The sequence below is a fragment of the Chiloscyllium plagiosum genome, unplaced genomic scaffold, assembly GCF_037043375.1.
Source record: "Chiloscyllium plagiosum isolate Xiang-an unplaced genomic scaffold, Cpla_swu_hap1 HiC_scaffold_18, whole genome shotgun sequence".
NCBI classification, from domain to species: domain Eukaryota; kingdom Metazoa; phylum Chordata; class Chondrichthyes; order Orectolobiformes; family Hemiscylliidae; genus Chiloscyllium; species Chiloscyllium plagiosum.
Window position 1 is genome coordinate 68688578 of NW_028270156.1, and position 20418 is coordinate 68708995.

The 20418-nt window shown below is 38.0% G+C and overlaps 1 protein-coding gene across 5 annotated transcripts in view; it reads right to left on the bottom strand.

The window, feature by feature from the left end:
- Positions 1–1653: 1653 nt before the first annotated feature.
- phf21aa (PHD finger protein 21Aa) overlaps positions 1654–20418 on the bottom strand; it is a 313224-nt gene continuing 294459 nt past the window's right edge. For 3 of the 5 annotated variants that reach the window (XM_087996773.1, XM_043706234.2, XM_043706233.2), the window contains 6 exons: positions 19255–19409; positions 11907–12014; positions 8738–8893; positions 7660–7735; positions 7192–7295; positions 1654–3590 (listed from right to left, as the gene is read on the bottom strand). In XM_087996773.1, coding sequence (XP_087852899.1) covers positions 3372–3590; positions 7192–7295; positions 7660–7735; positions 8738–8893; positions 11907–12014; positions 19255–19409 — 818 coding nt within the window. In that variant the 3' untranslated portion in view covers positions 1654–3371. Of the gene's footprint in view, positions 3591–7191; positions 7296–7659; positions 7736–8737; positions 8894–11906; positions 12015–19254; positions 19410–19450; positions 19474–20418 lie in introns of all 5 variants that reach the window. The other 2 variants (XM_043706235.2, XM_043706237.2) reach the window with 2 other exon arrangements.

A 20418-nucleotide genomic window follows, 5' to 3' on the forward strand; every position in this document is an offset into this window, starting at 1 on the left:
AACTGCTTAGTACCTCATTTACATTGCTTGCTTCCGTAAGCAATTCTACATACAGAAAATACTCAACAAGTCAGAATGGAATGGAATAGTTTCAAGCAAATATAGAGAAGCAAGAGGTGGATGAGTGGAAAGAACAAAAAAGAAATTCTGTGCTAGCACGGAAGGCAGGAGAGATTATGTGACAAAAAAGATGACACTACAAAGCAAAAAGAAATCATCATTTCTGAATAAACCTGTGCATCCAAAGGCTTCTCAAAGTATTTGAAGGGATGCAATATATAGTGGATTATTCAGGAGCAAAGTAACAAGGAGGGAGTGGACAGTGCAAAAAAGGTGGATTTTTTGCTTTATTTTGCAAATACTAATGAAAGCCATTGCTGTTGTACTTGTTATGACATGAAACTTGATCTGATACAAATTCACGATGGTAAATGTCCTTAAGGATGATCAACTAATGACAGCTGGGAGTTAGCATACTTACAAAGTTCAAAAACACTGCTCAATAAGTAGTAAACATGGGACCCTTCATGTATCTACCTTCTGCTTTTGTTTTGAACATTCATTATTAGGACTTTCCTTTTGTCATTTTCACCTCCCTTCCACTCTTTGTCATACAGTAAAATTAGGCACCCATCACACAAGGAAGTTGCATTCTCATACATTGAATGCACATGAAGGACATTATAGTCAAGCCATTCTGTAGATTACTAATGCCTGCACTCTGGGCTTTCTAGCAGAAATCACTGGTGAACAAATCTTTGATTTTTAGGTTAATACCTCTTCCTCAGATGCATCAAATACTGTAGCACTGCCTTCAGTAGACGGTGTCTCAGCATCGAGTAACTAATTCAGATGAGACCTGTGATCCATGTAGTTCATTGACATTAGTTTTAACAAATCAATCAACTGGAATGCTTCAGATAGTTCTCTATACAAAGTATGAATATATTACTGTAATGTTAGTTTACTGCTATGACCAGTAATTAAATTAGTTGCAACTACACAGCTGACAATGAGCTGCAGAAGCTACTGACTCATGTGGTTTCCGAAGATAACTTTAATGAAGGAAAGTTCATGAATTTTAGCAAAATATAAATTTACAGACAAATATCTGCTAGATATTTATTACTGCATATTTGCCACACACAGAGTGTGATGGAAATCATCACTGAAGGAGGAACTTAATTTAATTCTGATATAAGAACGAAGGTAGAAGGCATATCTGATATCCTTTTGAGCAACAGGCGAGCGTTGAGCCAATCATGACACATCCATGATTAGAGTAAGCCAGAATTGGCAGGGAAATAACACCCTCCAAGAATAAATTATGGTTAAACTCAAGTGGAAATATTTATCAATTCACTGCAGTTACCAACGGATAGATACTTTCTCAATTTTAAAACAGTTATCACATACCATTTCTCTAATTTGAATATCAGTTTCTAGTTTCCTACTTAATTAAGCATTTTAATGGATGAACTGGAAGAGTCCCAACAAAAGTTGCGGAGACACCTGCAGGCAGGACTGTCCTGATGTAGAAAAATATGTAGGGTAAGTATGTGTTTGCATGTTGAAATGCTGAGCAAAGTACGAATATTAAAGGGTAGAGAGAATAAAGGAAAAAAAAAAGATTTTGGTTGACATTCAGAAATATTTCTGCAACCATTTTAATTTATTTAAAAATATTACTTCAGTCCTCAACAGCAGTTATTTGGTTGCAAACTAATTTTGAAAAGCTTTCATCTTTTGGTTTTGAGACAGTTTTGCTCATTAGTCTGTTGGCTTTTAAATCACTTATACCGAATATCAATTCTATTAAAAATATCTTTAATGAGTTATGTTCCAGAATTGAGTTAAAAACATTGTAAAAGACCATCACTAAACAACAGAAAATTGCGACCGCTTCTAGGCAAATTCCTATCCCCACACCCACTTACCAAAAAATTCCGATTCCTGTTCTACTAACGTACCATTGCCAGGTTGGGCAAGCAGCAATAAGGAAAACTGAATCCCCAACATAATTGATTTAGAAGAAACTCTGAATTAATTGTCTCTTCCATCTGCACATTGTTTGGCTAATAATTACAAATGTAAGTATAAATGGCTGAAATTTTCACCTAGTGCCAAATGTAAAGGCAAGCACACCCTGATATGTGAGTTAAGTACAACCAACATTAAATATTAATGCAAAGATAATATAAAATTTCCATTCTGGCTGCACTTGCACAACAGACTATTTGCATTCTTTACACAACTCATGACCTATGACCGTTTTACTTAACTGATCTTATTAGCTGTGACCTTCAATCCACTTGTCTTAAAGATGGAAATAGTAAGAACTGTAAAACTGTTCCAGTATATTCCCCAGTAAACTGAAGATCATTCCCTGCAGGTTCAATATAGAAGCATTTGGCAGTTCAGACAATAACAGATTTTTTTTTCTTTTCATATATACAGTTTTTTTTTATATATATATATGCATGTGTGTGTGTATATATATATTTATATATACAGAATCTGCTCAATTTCTAACACTTTGTTTTCTATAAATCACCTCGTTAGGAAATAAAAGTACTCAACAGTTTACTTGATCTAATTTCTTCAACACTAGGAAGACCTGAATATTTCCCTAAGCTTTAAAAAAAAACCCAAAAATCTCAGGACAAATTCAGTCTGTCCCTCTTGTACCTTTTCCAGTGCCCAAGGCACTGAAAAACTTACTTGAACAATGAACAAGCATGTGACTTTTTAAAATTATAAAAGAAACACTCTTCATCAAAAGCCATGCATGGTTTTGGTGCCTACCAATCCCAGTAATAAATCTACATTTCTGTTCCTTGTATTTTAAAATAAAGTAAGAGGAGAATATCTGTAATTTGTGTTGTGTTCATTACACAATGTACCTCTCTTTGTCTGTAATTCTGAATGAACCTTCACTACTTCAGTCACAGTTCAATGATTGCTACCTCTTTGTTCTCATGCCTCCAATCCCTTGCATTCTATCCATCTTTATTCTCAGTTATGTTGTATTGTACTAAATGTTCTGCCAATTCTGCTCAAGTAATCCTGGAGTTGAGAATTGAGAGAATGCAATTCAAGACCAGGACAGCTGACTAAGTTTCGGCCATAGTTTTCTACCTATTTCCCTGAAGAGTAGACAAACTTAAAACCAAACTGGTGGCAGCAGGCACACACTGGTATTTTCACTTGGCTTGGCGCTGGTCTTTACCCAGCTTGTACGCCCAATATGGATCTATAAGAACACAATCTAGCACAGAATCTCCCTTAAATTGGCAAATCAGGAACTGTCCATCACAATTTTGTTCCCAGAAAGGTTTACACATTCTACAAAATCCAGCCTGTTCTTTCAGCTACTTGGTTTCTGAGTTACTATCACAGTTCACAGGCGAAGATACAGTGGTGGGGGAGTTCATGCAGTCTGTGGGGCTGTTGATCATCTCATCCGTCAGTGTGGCATTTTTTGAGAGCTGTATACCCTGGATCAATTGGATAAGCCTTTTCACTTTTTCCAACGAGGTCTGCATATCCTTTTGTCGGGCAAGTAAAGTGTTCTTAGTCTCCATACATTTCTGAAAAGGAAAGTTTATAACAGTGTGATCAATTACTGATGCTACTAAGAACATATTCCATTCCGTTCCATATAATCTTTCATTCTCAATGTAGGGTTCAGGATGCACCATATTAATTCTCATACAAGCCTCGAGTGATATTCCCAATTGTGGCAGCTGGAATTAGTAAATACAAGGTCTATTTTGCCAAGAAAAAAATAGAAATAATAATTACACTTGAATGGGAGAACGGGTGGCATATAAGAGCAGAACGAATTGGGGGGTGGGGGGGGTTGGAATTCAGGTTCACCAGACATTAGATGCAGCCAATAAGTTAATAAAGCTGATGGAATAGAGGCAGAGCAACAGAACGCAAAGATTTACTTCAAACCAGTGGGGATATTGTGTGCAGCTTTGAGCTCCATACTTTAAACTCCATATAGAAAGGGTGTTAAGTTAATATAAATAGCTCAGTATGGATTCATCAGTATGCGGTCAGGTACTTAGAAATACAAATGTAAAAACAAACATACAAAAATCAGGTTTGTCTTACAGCAGAAGAGATTCCAGACAAATTTGATGCTATAACCATTCCTACTTTGTGAGATAAAGGCTTCATGAAGTAATTTATGAATTTAATTTTTTCAACTTGAAGAACAACATAATTTCATGATTCATATGATTTAGGAATATAGTTTTTAAATAGCCATTTCAATGTGTAGGACTTGAGTAGTGCTGAAACTCAAAGACGTATATTGGCAAAGAAACAAAGTCTTGACGAGCATAAGACAAAAAGATTCAGAGTTTATTTTTTCAACAATAATCATTATCATTTTGATTATGGGGAACAAAATGTTGCGTATGCAAGATAAATTAGAGCACCTGGTTTGAGAAGCTGGCAAAGAAACTTAAAGTAATTTCAATTCAAAGATTGGTTAACATTTAATAAATCAGAGTTGGAAATGGAAACAACAAACAAGTGTTGGCCCCTCTCCAAGTTTCAGGTTGCAGTCAGTAAATATACAACTATCCCAAAAATCTATGATTGCCCAAGATTTGAGGAGGGCTGGTAAACAAGGGAAAGTCTTAAAATATTCAAATATATTTCAGATTAAAAGAACACGTACAAAGTCGAAAATAATTAACGTAACACTTTGACTGATACACTCCTGCAGAGTTGCACTTGGAATAGTTTCTCTGAAGGTTTCTTTTTGGTTATTGGCTTTTATCTATGTGACTGTTCAAGAAAGGCAGTGGAGGACAGCCTGGAAGCAGCATTGAGACAAGCAAAGAGAGAATCTGCCACAAGCTATAGGCCAGTAGCAGGGAATTAATCAAAGATGATTTTCTAATTTGGATTCACCAAGCAAGAATGCAGAGAGGCCCATGCTAGATGCTAGTGCAAGAGCCTCAAAAAAAAAATCACAATGTTCGAGTCAGTAAGCACAGTCAAAGTGAAATCTAAAAACTACCCACTTAAATTTAGAAATCAAAATGCGTGCTAACCTTAAAGGAACAAGCAAATGAAATGTTGCTATGTCAGGTGAACTGGCTGACTGTCTTCAGTTTGAAATTAAGTTTATTACACTTCTATTTCCGTCCTTACTAATTTTTTGTGTATGTTGACCATGCTAGAGTACATGATACAGAATGTCTTCCCAGTTATTGCATAGTCAGAAAGGGTCCTGCAACATGCAAACAAACTGAAAACAGCTTTTAAATTTATAGAACCTAAACTGTTATTAAAAATTCATTCGGCTGACAGCCAGCATCATACATTCTGATTTTGAAATTATAACAAAGGGCATTCCTTCAAAAATAAACTTATTAACAATCCACAGGGACCGTTCCCTCTGGGACACCCCGGTCCATCCTTCCTTCACTCCAAGGACCCTCCCCTGCCCCACGGCACCTTCCCCTGCAACCGCCGATGGTGTAACACCTGCCCATTTGCCTCCTCCCTCATCAGTATCCATGGGTCCAAACATACTTTCCAGTTAAAGCAGCATTTCACCTGCACTTCCCACAATCTAGTCTACTACATTCACTGCTCACAATGTGGTCTCCTCGACACTAGGGAAATGAAGCGTAAACTGGGTGTCTGCATTGCAAAACATCTACGTTCCACCCACAAAAAAACACCCCGAGCTTCTAATTGCCTGCCACTTTAACACACCATCATGTTCCTTGGCAAATATCTGTCTCAGGCTTGCTGCAGTGTTTCAGCAAAGCTCAGCAACAAGCTGGAAGAACACCACTTCATTTTTGCTTGGGGACTTTGCAGACTCAATATCGAATTCAATCATTTTAGTGCTTGAACTCCCCCATGTCCTTGCCCCCTACCACACACACCAGGCCTTGTTTTCACAGAGCCTGCCATTACACATCAGCTATTAGATTAGATTAGATTACTTAAAACGTGGGAACAGGCCCTTCGGCCCAACAAGTCCACACCAATGCGCAACCCACCCAGACCCATTCCCCTACATTTTACCCCTGCCCCTTACACTATGGGCAATTTAGCATGGTCAATTCACCTAACCTGCACATTTTTGGACTGTGGGAGGAAACCGGAGCACCCGGAGGAAACCCACGCAGACACGAGGAGAATGTGCAAACTCCACACACTCAGTTGCCTGAGGCGGGAATTGAACCCAGGTCACTGGCGCTGAGAGGCAGTAGTGCTAACCACGGTGCCACCGTGCTGCCTATTGTTGGGCTACTAATAGTCTGTTAACAGCTATTCACCCTTCTAGCCAGATCGTTATCAACTCCTTTGTCTCTCCAACTGTTCTTCTCTCTTTTTGGGTTCTATCCACACCTATTCTTCACTCCTTACACCCTCCCCCCAACCCTTTCTTCTGCAATATAAACCAACATTTTCCTAGCTACTATCCGCTGAGAAAGGGTCACTGGACCCAAAACGTTAACTCTGATTTCTCTCCACAGATACTGCCAGACCTGCTGAGTTTTTCCTGTAACTTATGTTTTGTTTCATCAACCCAACAATTGATAAAAGTTATTGAAATTGTTTGTCTTGTACTCATCAGGACATTGTCACTTGTCAAAATATTCCTTTGTTTCTTTGCAGTACTCAAATTTTGCAGCTCTAAATGACTGTTTAAAAATTATATTCCTAAAACATAAACAAACTAAACTGACCTTTAATTATAATTCTCTGGAGTCAGTATCTCATCTTCAAATTTTGCACAGCCAGTGAGAAAAAGTAAAGTCTGAATTATGACTCACTAGCTACAGCTTATAAGATTGGTTATGTTAGGCCTACAATTCGATTGGTTGGTACAGACAAACTTCTCACCCAGTTACATTGTTTGCTTGTGACAGTGACAAAATGACTCGTGGGTTGAAACACTGAGGCTGTATATTTGACATACATGAAGATTTCTATTGTCGCTTCCACCAAACAAGACAGTACTTTTAAAAACTCCAACCAATTCTTCTAAACATCCAGTTTCCAAACATGAAACCAACTGCATAAAAAAAATTGTCACCTTCCAGAAAATGCTGTCCGGTGCTGCTTCTTACTTCTAATTTATAATCATGACTTTATGTTTCTAAGTCAGCCCAACAATCTCTTGCACCTGGAGCCTGTGTAACTCACCGTTATGAAATTACTCAGCTGTTTGACTTTCTGTTCTAACTGTTCTCGCTCCTGCTTTAGCTCCGCACTCCACTTCAATAATTTCTGCTTTTCTTCTTCTTTTGCTGAAAAATAGAAAAAATAAAATTTGACAACCTGTAACAGATTTGATAAACATAGCTGCTATACAATCTTGAATATTAGCATGATTTTTGAAAAGGAATTGTATTAATCCAAGAGCACATGCTTAAAAAAAAATAAGGTGTTACACACTATATCCCACAGGTTCTTCTATTACGTTTTCGAGTTGCTAGGGGGACTACACATAAAACGTCAATTCATACAACCGCAGAAGAGGAGAGGAAAAAAAGACTATACAAAATCTATTCTGAAAAGCAAAAGCATCAGTTTAATTCATAGCTGATCTGATACATTCAATGATGAGTCAACATTTCTTGTTGACAGGCGCAGAGAATGGCAAACTCTTACCAGCTTTGTAGGCAATGTAAGAATGGACAATAGCTAATGTTCCAGGCCACGGGATTGCTTCTTCCTTTTTAAGGATCTAAAGAAAAATGTTTCCAACAGTGATGGATAGAACATGTCACTTGCTTAAACTCTTTACAGTCCTAGCATTTGCTGAAAACAAAAATAATTTGCTTAATTACCAAACAAAAACTGACTTGAGTGACAAGACAAGACTTGCTTTTGGGTAAAGGCTGGTCAATCCGTAAAGTACTGACGCAAATTTATTCTTTGCAATTTCCTTTCCCTTAGTATTGATGCCTCAGAACACAATTTGCATTTCAATGAAAGAAAATTTGATTTTTTAAATGACATATCAACAGCAATGTCCAATTTGTGCCTGGAAATGCACATGACAAATGGATGACTATGGTAAGAGAATAAACTGTTAGTCTCTTTGTGTTTGTGGTGGTATGATATTCTCAGGGGTGGTGTAGCAGACTGAGATGCAAATAAAATTGCTTGATAAAAGCCACACAAAAAAATTCTTTCATACACAGGTGCAGTATTTTTATGCATACCACCTATTCATGGATCTCTCTTCAAAAGGTTTGGCAAACCTAGTGCCAGGAGTTCTAAATTACAATTGGTTCAGGTAAGTTATATTTTGAGAATATTCATACTAAATTTCACTTCAGGTCTTTAACCGCTATCTGCCAGAACCGACTAGCATTCTTCAAATTCTAGACTTAAAAAGGGATCTGAGATGAAAGAACATCCAGTTCCAATAATACTGTCTGATATATTTAAATTAGGCAAAGACACTATTTAACTCAACAATAATAGTCTGGGGTCATTGTAATCCCTGATGACCAGAGAACAGCTAAAGCTGGTAAATTTATCAGATACTATTCACTGCTGATTTTACTACGTTAGTGTCCTGAATTATATCTATGTGTATACCCTGGAGTGTTTGAGACACTACGTCAAATTAAATTAGAATTAAAGAGTAAATCCCACCAAAAATGCTACCAAAGCAAAACCCTAAAATACTTGAGCTACATTTGACTAAATTAATCTATGGCACTATCTAAGCCCACACCTGCTCCTGACATTTGGGACAAATCCACATTCCTTTCGGAATGGCTTTTAATGGCGGGTCCAGGCACTCCAGGTGATACACACGAGAACAAGTGTCACACATCAGCAGCTGTCCACTACGCCGACACACAGAGCAGAAATCCTCATGGATGTCACCCTATCAAAAAAAAAGTTACACAATCATTTACATGCTTAAATTATAAATTGGGGTTTTAAACTTTCGCTACAGTTATCAGCACTGGGCTCCCAATGTGGCAGACAGTAGCCTAAATAAACATCTGACCCATGCTTCATGACATCTATACTAGGAATTCTGACAAACCGATTCAAATCTGGATCACAGTCTGAGTTGAAATTTCCTTAATCCAGCCTCAGCTACACCCTAATGTGGAAGCTAAAGCAGGTTTGTGTAGGGAATGATTTAGCTGCACCACTGAAATGCAGCACTTGGTAGATCAGTATCTGTGCTGAAGCCAAAGGGCTCACCAAAGGCAAATTCAAAATTGTGGAATTTGAATTCTTTTTCGTAATACTCCTTTCTCTTTTCCTTTTAAGATTATTACAGACATATCTGCAAGTATATACAAATTGCTCGAGAATAATATCTTAAATCAAGATCTAGTTAGGTTTTTATTCATGATATCAAAAGATATTAGGTATTAGGCAAGAACTTTCAAAAGCTGTTTCGGGGCAGATGTTCGCAGGTAAAGGGATGGCTGGAAAATTGGAAGCCTTCAAAAATGAGATGAGACTCCAGAGATATATATTCCTGTTAGGGTGAAAGGAAAGGCTGGTAGATGTTGGGAAAGCTGCATGACTAGAGATATTGAGGGTTTGGTTAAGAAAAAGGAAGCAAGCATATGTCAGGTATATTGAGGAGAGATCAAGTAAATCCTTAGAAGAGTATAAAGGCAGTAACAGTATACTTAAGCAGGAGATCAGGAAGGCAAAAAGGCGACATGAGATAGCTTTGGCAAATAGAGTCAAGGAGAATCCAAAGGGCTTTTACAAATACATTAAGGACAAAAGGGCAACTGGGGAGAGAATAGGGCCCCTCAAAGATCAGTAAGGCAGCCTATGTGTGGAGCCACAGGAGATGGGGAGATACTAAACAAGTATTTTGCATCAGTGTTTACTGTGGATAAGGACATGGAAGATATAGAATGGAGGGAAATAGATAGTGACATCTTGGAAATGTCCATATTACAGTGAAGGAAGTGCTGGATGTCTTGAGACACGTAAATAAGGATAAATCCTCAGGATCTGGTCAAGTGTACCCTCGAACTCTGTGGGAAGCTACGGAAGTGATTGCTGGGCCCCTTGCTGAGATATTTGTATCACTGATAGTCACAGGTGAATGGAGATTGGCTAACGTGGTGCTACTATTTAAGGTGCAAAGGATAAGCCAAGGAATTATAGACCGGTGAACTTGACATCAGTGGTGGGTAAGTTGTTGTAGGGAATCCTGAGGGACAGGATTTACATGTATTTGGAACAGCAAGGACTGATTAGGGATAGCCAGCATGACTTTGTTCATAGGAAATCATATCCCATGAACTTGATTGAGTTTTTTTTTTGAAGAAGTAACAAGGAGGACTGATGGGGCCAGAGCGGTGGACGTGATCTATGTGGACTTCAGTAAAGCGTATAACAAGATCCCCGTGGAAGGGTGGTTCGCAAAGTTAGATATCATGGCATACAGGGAGAAGTAGACATTTGGATACAGAACTGGCTCAAAGATAGAAGGCAGAGGGTGATGGTGGAGGGTTGCTTTTCAGACTGGAGGCCTGTGGCCAGTGGAGTGCCACAAGGATCGGTGCTGGGCCCTCTACTTTTATATACATGATTTGGATGTGAACATAGGAGGTATAGTTAGTAAGTTTCCAGATGACACCAAAATTGGAGGTGTAGTGGACAGCGAAGGTGGTTACGTCAGATTACAATTGGATCTTGATCAGATGGCCAAATGGGCTGAGGAGTGTCAGACAGATTTTAATTTAGATAAATGCGGGGTGCTGCATTTTGGGGCAGCATATCTTAGTAGTACTTATACACTTAATGATAAGGTACTAAGGAGTTTTGCTGAACAAAGAGACCTTGGTTCCTTGAAAGTAGAGCCTCAGGTAGATAGGATAGTGAAGGCAGCGTTTGGTAGGCTTTCCTTTATTGGTCAGAGCACTGGGTATCAGAGGTCATATTGCAGCTGTACAGGATGTTGGTTAGGCCACTTTTAAAGCATTGCATGCAATTCTGGTCTCCTTCCTATTGGAAGGATGTTGTGAAACTTTAAAGGATTCAGAAGAAAAGATATACAGGATGGTAGGATTTGAGTATAGGGAGAGGCTAAGTAGGTTGGGGCTGTTTTCCCTGGAGCGTCAGGGGATGAGGGGTGACCTTATCGAGGTTTATAAAATTATGAGGGGCATGGATAGGATAAATAGACAAAGTCTTTTTCCCGGGGTGGGGGAGTCCAGAACTAGAGGGCATAGGTTTAAGGTGAGAGGGGAAAGATATAAAACAGACCCAAGGGGCAACTTTTCCAAATCAAAGGTGGTGCGGATATGGAATGAACTGCCAGAGGAAGCGATGGAGGCTGGTTCAATTACAACATTTAAAAGGCATCTGGATGAGTACATGAATAGGACGGGTTTAGAGGGATATGGGCCAAGTGCTGGCAAGTGGTACTACATTAGGTTAGGATATCTGGTCGGCATGGAGTTGGACCGAAGGGTCTGTTGCTGTTCTGTACATCTCTATGACTCTAATTTATATTGACTTCTAATAAGGTATCTTGTACAACACAATGTTCACTGCTGAATTTTCAATAAAATTGGATGAAGATAAACAATTAAAATGAATGAATGAATGAATGAATGAATAAATCAAATAAATAAATACGTTAAATATGTGATTAGGTTGCACTGTGGACAGGCAGTTGAAACAGATTACAAGTCTCCCTCCAAATCAGTCAATTGGCTTTCCAACCCACGTTTTGCTTTAAATGTCATTCTGAACAAGATCTACTCCAGGTCTGCACCATCTTTGCCAAACAGTACTTTCCAGTCCAAGCTGCCTTTACTTCTGTATCCTAATCACCTTTGAGAAAAAACTCGAGTTCAATGCTTAAAGAGATCCTGAAATACATTTTAAACAAATATAAATGCACTCACAGACAAGGTTGTATTTTTTGTGATGTTTTCAATGTCGTTTGTCTCATCTTGTATCTTGCTGACAGGGCCCCTTTGTAAAGTAGCCCTTGTGGCTAAATAGGGCAAACCCTAGTTAAAGATGTTTTAAAATAAAAAAAATTAAAATAAATTTGTAAATTTCCATTCGCGATATTCCATGTTAACCCATTCAGATTCTTCTGAATTGCTACAACACGTATGCTTTACTGCAATAACTGCTAGTGAATTGACTGTCCTCTGTGTACAACAAACCTACTAATTCACATTCTAATTCTCACATACGCCGGGTACAAATTAATATACATTTCCTGTTGCACTTTGGGAAGAATCATTCAGTGGATGTATCAAATTCTGCAACTAAAGTTTGCTTGAGTAAAGCTCAAAGCCTGCTCCCAGAGAACAAATAGGATACCGCCTCTGACACTCAAATTTTAAATTAAAAAAAACTTCAATACAGATTTCAGTAACATTGCTTTTAAAAAAAAGACTAGGAGAGAGGCGACCATCAATTAATATTCAAGTTGTAACTGCAAAAGAGTGTTTTTAAAATGCTGCCTGCAAAATTAACGACTGTTTTTGTTACTTCCAGAACAAAGTTTCAAACATATATAAATGAATCCATTTCTGAAAGTTGGAACACATTAAATGTGCAATATATCAGTCCCTCAAAATCAAATCTGAAACTTTTCAACAACTAAATTTTTCTTTTTCAATGTAGTTCTAGATATCAACACAATATTCAATACATTACATAATCAATGTCATCACAGAATTCAACGTTATTTCTCAGCTGCAGGAATTGTACTTAATGTAAGTATTTACAATATCTGCATCTATCTACATTTCACATTGAACATCAGTAAAAACAGTGAATTACAAAGTCAGGGACAAGAAATGTTCATTCCTCTTTTATGGTAGTTCTTCCATCTTAGCATTCAATCATATAGTGAACAAACTGTTTTTAGCTCTACCAGCCTATACATTACATCAAGTATTTACAAAGTATTCAAGATACATTGTTCAAGATAGAATAGCAAAAAGAATGCACAATAGGAATAATTTTTTTTTTAACAGGTGTCAGAGTGAAAGAGAAGGTGCCCTTTTTTACAAATCAAATCACTACAAATATCAGTGCTTTTACTTTTTCAAACTTTCAAAACACATGATGAGTGGGAAAATACTCATGAAGTATACCTTAATAAATTAAATTCAGACTGCATACATCAGCAATGCATTCCAAGTTTACGCCATGCCCCACTTGACAAACTCTCAATAACTGAGTGATTTTCCAGATATAACCAATCGTCTATCATTTCACCAGACCCTCTTAGAAGATAGGAGTGGGAGTAAGCTACTTAACTCATTGAGCCTGTTCCACAATGCAATGGGATCATGACTGATTTGATGCCCAACTCCATATTTGTACCTTTGCCCAATGTCCCTTAATTCCTTTGGACAATAAAATGCCATCAATCATAGATTTAAAAGTAACATTTGCTAATGGTATCAATTCTTGTCTGCATTACATATGAATATTTTAAAAAAGTAGAACATTTGTGCCTTGAACCTTCGTGAAGCTGCACTTGAAGTATTGTGTTTAGTTTTGGTCACCTTGCTATAGGAAGGATATTATTAAACTGGAAAGAGTTCAGAAGAAATTTACAAGGATATTGCCAGGACTCAACGGTCTGAGTTATAGGGAGAGGTTGGACAAGCTAGGACGTTTTTCTTTAGAGCATAGGAGAACGGGGGTGGACCTTATAGAGGTATAGATGATAATGAATGGTTTGGAAAGGGTGAATGCACTCAGTCTTTTTCCCAAGGTTGGGGAATCAAAAACTATAGGGCATCAGTTTAAGGTTAGAGGAAAGAAAATAAAAGGGAACCTGAGGGGCAACTTTCTTTTTACACAAAGGGTGGTACGCATATAGAATGAGCTGCTAGTTCAAGTGGTTGAGACGAGTACACTAACAACATTTAAAAGGCATTTGGACAAATACATTGACAGGAAAGGATTAGAAAGATATGGACCAAGTGCAGGGAAGTGGAGTTAATGTGGATATACATTTTGATTGGCATGGACCAGTTTGGGCCAAAGGACCTGTCTACGTGCTGTAGGGCTTTATGGCTCTATAACCTGCCCCGTCGTTCAGTAAGATCACAGCTAATCAGATTGTGGCCTCAATTTCATTTCTTGTCTGTTCTTCATAACTCTCAATTTCCTTGTAGATCAAAAACCTTTCATGCCCAATGATCCAGCCTCCACTGGTCACTGAGGAACAGAATTCTGTACACAAATGGCCCACTGAGAAAGTAGGTCCTCTTCTCAGTCTTAAATGGGAGACCCTTTATTTTGAAATTGTGCCTCCAGTTATAGATTCTTCCATGAGGAGAAACATCCTCTGAACACATACCCATTAAGGCTCCTCAGATCACCTCTTATTTTTCTAAAGTCCAAAGACAATAAGCTCAAATTGCTCAATCTTGCCAAACAAGACAACTTACAAGACAGGAATCAATAAAGCGACCTTCTCTGGACTGCCTCCAATTCAAGCATATCCCTCCTTAAATAAGAAAGTTTAATGCAGCAGTCCAAGTGTGGTATAATCAACGACCTGGATAATAGTAACACAACAACCTATTTTCACACTCCTACACCTTGCAATAAGTCCAGCATAGTGACTTCCTAATTAGTTGCTGTATCATGTTCATGTATAAGGAGAACTAGATTCTTCTGTACTGGAGCACTCTATCTTTCCCCACTTAAGTAATATTTTGCTTTCGTGTTCTTCCTATCAAAGTTGTTAACCTCACATTTTCCCCTATTACACTCCTTTAGCTAAATTTCTTCCCAATCACTTAATCCATCTATATCACTCAAGATTCCTTGAGCTGGATTTTTGTCAAGAGCTAGCAAAATGCCATTTTGCAAATTTCCAAACACAAGTCTGCATCTGAACTTTGTACCATGTTTTTGGTATCTTGCAGTCTAAGACAGGTCCCAGCAGCAGTTTACAAGTTATAGTTGAGGATAGCCTTGGGATTAGGTCAGGTGGTGGTTGGCGTGAACATGGGTTCTTCCTGCCCTATGCCCAATAAAAGGGCAGTTAAAGGTGCCAATATCAAAAATCTGCCCAGAGATAAAACAGAGGGCAATGGAGACAAACTATGGCCATGGCACCGTAAATATTGCTGAGTTGGTTGAATAGACCCCATGCACAAGACACACAATATACTTCAATAGGTCCTTTGGCCCACTCTGTCTGCATTGACCATGATGATGTTCTAAAGTAACCCTATCTGCCTGCATATGTCCGTCCCCCTCCATTCTCTCCCTGTTCATGTCTGTATAAATGCCTTTTAAACACAATTATCACTTCTGCTTCTACCACTTCCCCGGCACCTAGTATCCACTGTAAAATAAACTTGCCTCGCACATCTTCTTTACATTTTCCCCCTTTCACCTTAAACCTATGCACCCTAGTACTTGTCATTTCTATCCAGGGAGAAACACACGCACTCTCCACCCTATCCATGCCTATCACAATTTTATATATTTCTAACCAGTCGCCCCTCAGCCTCCAACACTCATGAAAAAAACCTCCAAGTTTGTCCAACTTCTCATTACAGCCAATACATTAATCCAGGCAACATTCTGGTAAACTCTTGTGCACCCTCTCCAAAGTCTCAACATCCTTCCTATAATGTGGGGACTAGACTGTATACCATACTCCAAACATGGCCTAACTGAAGTCATATAGAGCTTTCCTTTATTTTTTTCATTGGGTGTGGCTTTCACTGGCAAGGCTAATTTCTGTTACCCATCCCTAATTTACTCATCCTTGAACTGAATATTGTGTTCTGCCATTTCAGAGGACAGGTAAGAGCTAATCACACTGCAGTCAGCCAGGAGTCAGATTTAGGCCAAATCTAGTAAGGACAGGTTTCCAGACCTGCAGGACACTAGTGACTAAGATATGTTTTAAGGCAATTGATGATAGTTTCATGGTTGTCACTGATGATCATCATATTCAGATTTATTAATTGAATTTAAATTTCACCAATTGTCTTGATAAATTTTGGATCTTCAACAGTCAGGTACTCCTTTATAAAGGTGACCCTTAATGTTTAAACAGTTCCCCTAATTCTGGACCAATTCTCTAGATGAAACAGATGTTCCACGTCCGTTTTTTCAAAATCACACAGGACTTCATACATTTCAATCAAGCCACCCTGCTCCCTTCTAAACTGCAGTAGAAATAAGTTCAACCTTTCCAAAGTGGCACTGAGATAGTGAGGATTGCAGATTCTGGAAAGTAAGAGTCGATAAAGTGTGGAGCTGGAAAAGGTACAGCATCAGAGGAGCAGGGGAGTCGACATTTCAAGTCAGGACCTTTCATCAGGAAGGACCAGACCTGAAACTTCGAGTCCCCTATTCATCTGATGCTACATGACCCACTGTGCTACTTCCAGCTTGATTTGACTCTGTCCAACTAGGCATCCCAATCATTCCAGCTACCGAGTAAAATTTCCTTTGAAACAACTGCAATACATTTATATGCTGTGAGGAATCAAAACTTCACATAACATCAGAGATAGCCTGTACAACAAAAGCTAAGAAACGACACTTCAATATTCAACTCCTCTTGTAATAAAGAACAACACCCCATTAGTCTTCTTGATTAGATGATGTACTTGCATCCTAACATTTTGTGACTCATGCACCAAAAACTGAAATCCCTCTCCATCTTGAAATTCTGCAGTCATTCTTCACTTAAGTTATACTCAGATGCTTTTATATTCAATTTCTCTCAAAAAGTAGCATCTCATTACCTTCTTGATTATGTGATATAACTGAATAACAGCTTTTTCTGACTCATACCAAAACACCCAAATTCTTGTGCACCTTAGAATTCTGCAGTTGTCCTCCATCTGAATACTTTCATTTGCCCTGTTAAGTAAACAATTTCACATCCTCCCACATTATACTCCATTTGTCAGACTTTTGCCTACTCTCAAACTATATTTATCTGGAAGTTGTCTACTTCAGAGCATACTTTACTATTTATGTGCTGACTGTGAAGTTAGCTACCATGACTTTATTCCCCTAACCTAAATCATTGATTTGATCATAAAAAGTGGAGGCCCCAATAATTCATTTGTCATGTGAAGGTAATTCAGCCATCAAGCCAATTATCTATCCATCTTAATATGCTACTCCCTACACCATGAGGCTTTAGGTTCTGCAACAACCTTTGATGTGGCAGCTGAACAAATTCCTTCTGGTAATCCAAGTATATTACAGCCACAGTCTCTGCTTGATACGCAGAACATATTATTCCTTCAAAGAATTCCAAAGAAATGATTAAACATGATTGCCCTTTGATAAAACCATGCTGACATTTCCTGATTTGCTCGAGTCAAACGGCTCAAATATAATCTCTTTAATGACCGATTCTTATAGCTTCCCATGACAGATGTCAAGTTAAGTGGACAAAAGCCTCCTCTTTTGTACCTCAACCTCTTCTTGAACTGAGAGAGTTAACTTGCTACTTCCACATGACGGAACCTTTCCTGAATCTAGGGCATTTTGCAAAATTAATACCAACTACCTTATGCATCTACTACCTCTTTTGCAAGCTCTCAAGACCAGAGGATGATGTTCACCTGGAGCAAGAGACTTGCCAATCCACAGCTCCATAGGTCTGCTCATTAATAAGTGACTCTGTATGTAATATTTTGCTGTAATCTACTTTGACATATTCATTCCTACATATTTGATGATAATCCAATAGAGTGCACCACCCTTCTGTTAACACTTTCAAGCAAATAATAACAATCAATAGTGACCACAGAGTAATCTGATCCAAACTACACTATCTGCTGACTACAGGTGAAAAGGAGGAAGCATCGTCCTCAAGTCATCATTTGTTCAGCTATAGCAAAGTACAGGAAAACAATGTCATGCAAGTCACTTGATGCCTGAAATAAAAACAAAATGCTGAAGAATTCAGTGTTTGTTTTGTTTTGTTTCTCTTTCCATAGATGCTAACAGACCTGCTGAGTTTCTCCAGCATTTTCTGCTTTTTATTTTAGATTTCCAGCATCCACAGTATTTTGCTCTCTCTTGCTATCTGGTTGTATATGGAAGTGAGGGAAAGAAAGAACTAAACATCAAACTGAGCCACACAATTTCTTTTGCATTATTTTGCCACATTTGCCTGTCATGTTGTGGCTGCTAAAGACAATTGTTAGGCCACTTTTCGAATTCTGCGTACAATTCTGGTCTCCCTACTATGGGAAAGATGTTGTTAAACTTGAAAGGGTTCAGAAAAGATTTACAAGGATGTTGCCGGACTGGAGTCTTTGAGCTATAGGGAGAGGTTGAATGGACTGGGGATTTTTTCCCTGGAGAATCAGAGGCTGAGGGGTGACTTGATAGAGGTTTATAAAATCATGAAGGGCAAGTCTTTTGCCAGGGAGTCCAAAATGATAGGTTTAAGGTGAGAGGGGAAAGACTTAAAATGGACCTGAGGGGCAACATTTTCATGCATGGAACGAGTTGCTAGAGGAAGTGGGAGAGGCAGGTAAAATTACATTTTTAAAAGACATCTGGATTAGTAGATGAATAGGAAGGATTTAGAAGGCTATGGGCCAAATGCTGACAAATGGGACTATATCTAGTTGGCATGGACAAGCTGGAATGAAGGGTCTGCTTCTATGATGTATAACTCTGACTCTATGATTATTGAGTAAATTAGCAGGGCAATAAAATTGTCAATCATAAAGATCAATGCAGTGACACATCCACACTGTCGCTGAACTGCAGTGCGTCCTATTAAGTTTCAAGGAAGCGTACTGAATTACATTTAATAGAAGAATCATGCATTACATTTTGAGGGACATTGAGAATCTGGGGCTCAGATCGAGTGAGCATGTAATAATATGCAATTATAAAACAAATTTCAAGGTCCAGATAATTCTCTCAATGCTCTCAAATAATATAGAACAGCTTATCTTGACAGTTCGCAGAGGAGTAATCCAATTTTCAATACAGAAATAAAGACTTAAATTTTAAACTTATTGTTATAGAGCAGTGTGTGATGCGTTATACAGATGCCTTCTTTGCTCAGAAACTATGTAGACATACAGTAATGTGCAGCAAGCAAGTGAAGAAAGTAGAAGGAAAAAAGCTCACAATGTAGTTTAAATTACTATGATATTGCTTCTTTTATGACTCATTATCCAAGATAAGGTACATAAATAAGCCTGCATAATTAATACCTCAAAATTTGCTGACTTATTAACCTTATGAAATTTGGCAACTTACATCTAAAGAGCTGGGGCTGGATGCAGACTGTGCTGGAACACCAAAACTGAGCAAACTTTCTGTTTTTTCGAAATCTGGGGAGGCAGGATGACTTGGAGGGGAGGAAGGTGCCAGAGTCCCTATACCCAGCACACTAGTGTACTTAGGAGGGCGACCTACATACAAGAAAAAAAACACAAAATATATACACACATACCTTTAACCACTGATCCTCATTGGCTGCCATTGAGGAAAGAGGAGGAGGAGCATTAATAAACAGTTGTAAGTTAATCAAAACAAGGAACAAGCAAAAGTACATAATTGGCATGTAATTAAAAAGGGAAGAATGACAGAAAATTTGTCAGCACTAATTTGTTGGACAAATGCAACTTGATTTAATATACAGAAAAGATACATCTAATCAAGATTATAAACAATAATACTGGTCATTGTATTACATGGTGAATTATAATAATTAATAATTTCACAGCTCAAATTTCCGAAGCTACTATTTGCGGATTAACTATCTAGCAATCAATAAACAAACTATAACAAATCAACCCCCTGAATGACTTATCTCAATTTAACACATAGCAAAATTGTTTCAAAGATATTATAGTGAGGCCATTTTAAATCAAATTCCCAAGCAGTTGTTTGGTAAACAGGAATAGTTGTTCAAATCCCAATTTTAACAGACAACTTATATTTCAGAAAATAGTTACATTTGCCAATTAAAATAGCATGAGATACTAAATATTAAAAGTTTTTTTTCATTGAAGCATTCTAAACACCCATGACAAATATAAAATCCAAGATTATATCCAGGAAAATTATATCCACAGATTTCATTACTCAAATGTGCAAAATATTTGTTAACATCCAATACAGAGCCCAGTGAAGCATATGCCACTTCTTAAGCTAGCGTGAGCGAAGCATTCTTTTGCAAAGTCCATCAGTAATATACTGTTTACTTCTTTCAAGACCAGAATTATAAACACTTCCTGGCCAGGCCTTCAAGATTGGTGCAAGAAATTGAAAAACAATACTCTCACGGCAAATTTCACAGAACTTGAAGGTTGCTTTGCAAAAGAGCCTGGCATTTGTGATGATCTAAAAGAATTCCCAAATGTCAGAATAGCAGCAATTATTCTTCTGGGGCCATTTTAAATCAAAGAAAAAAGCACT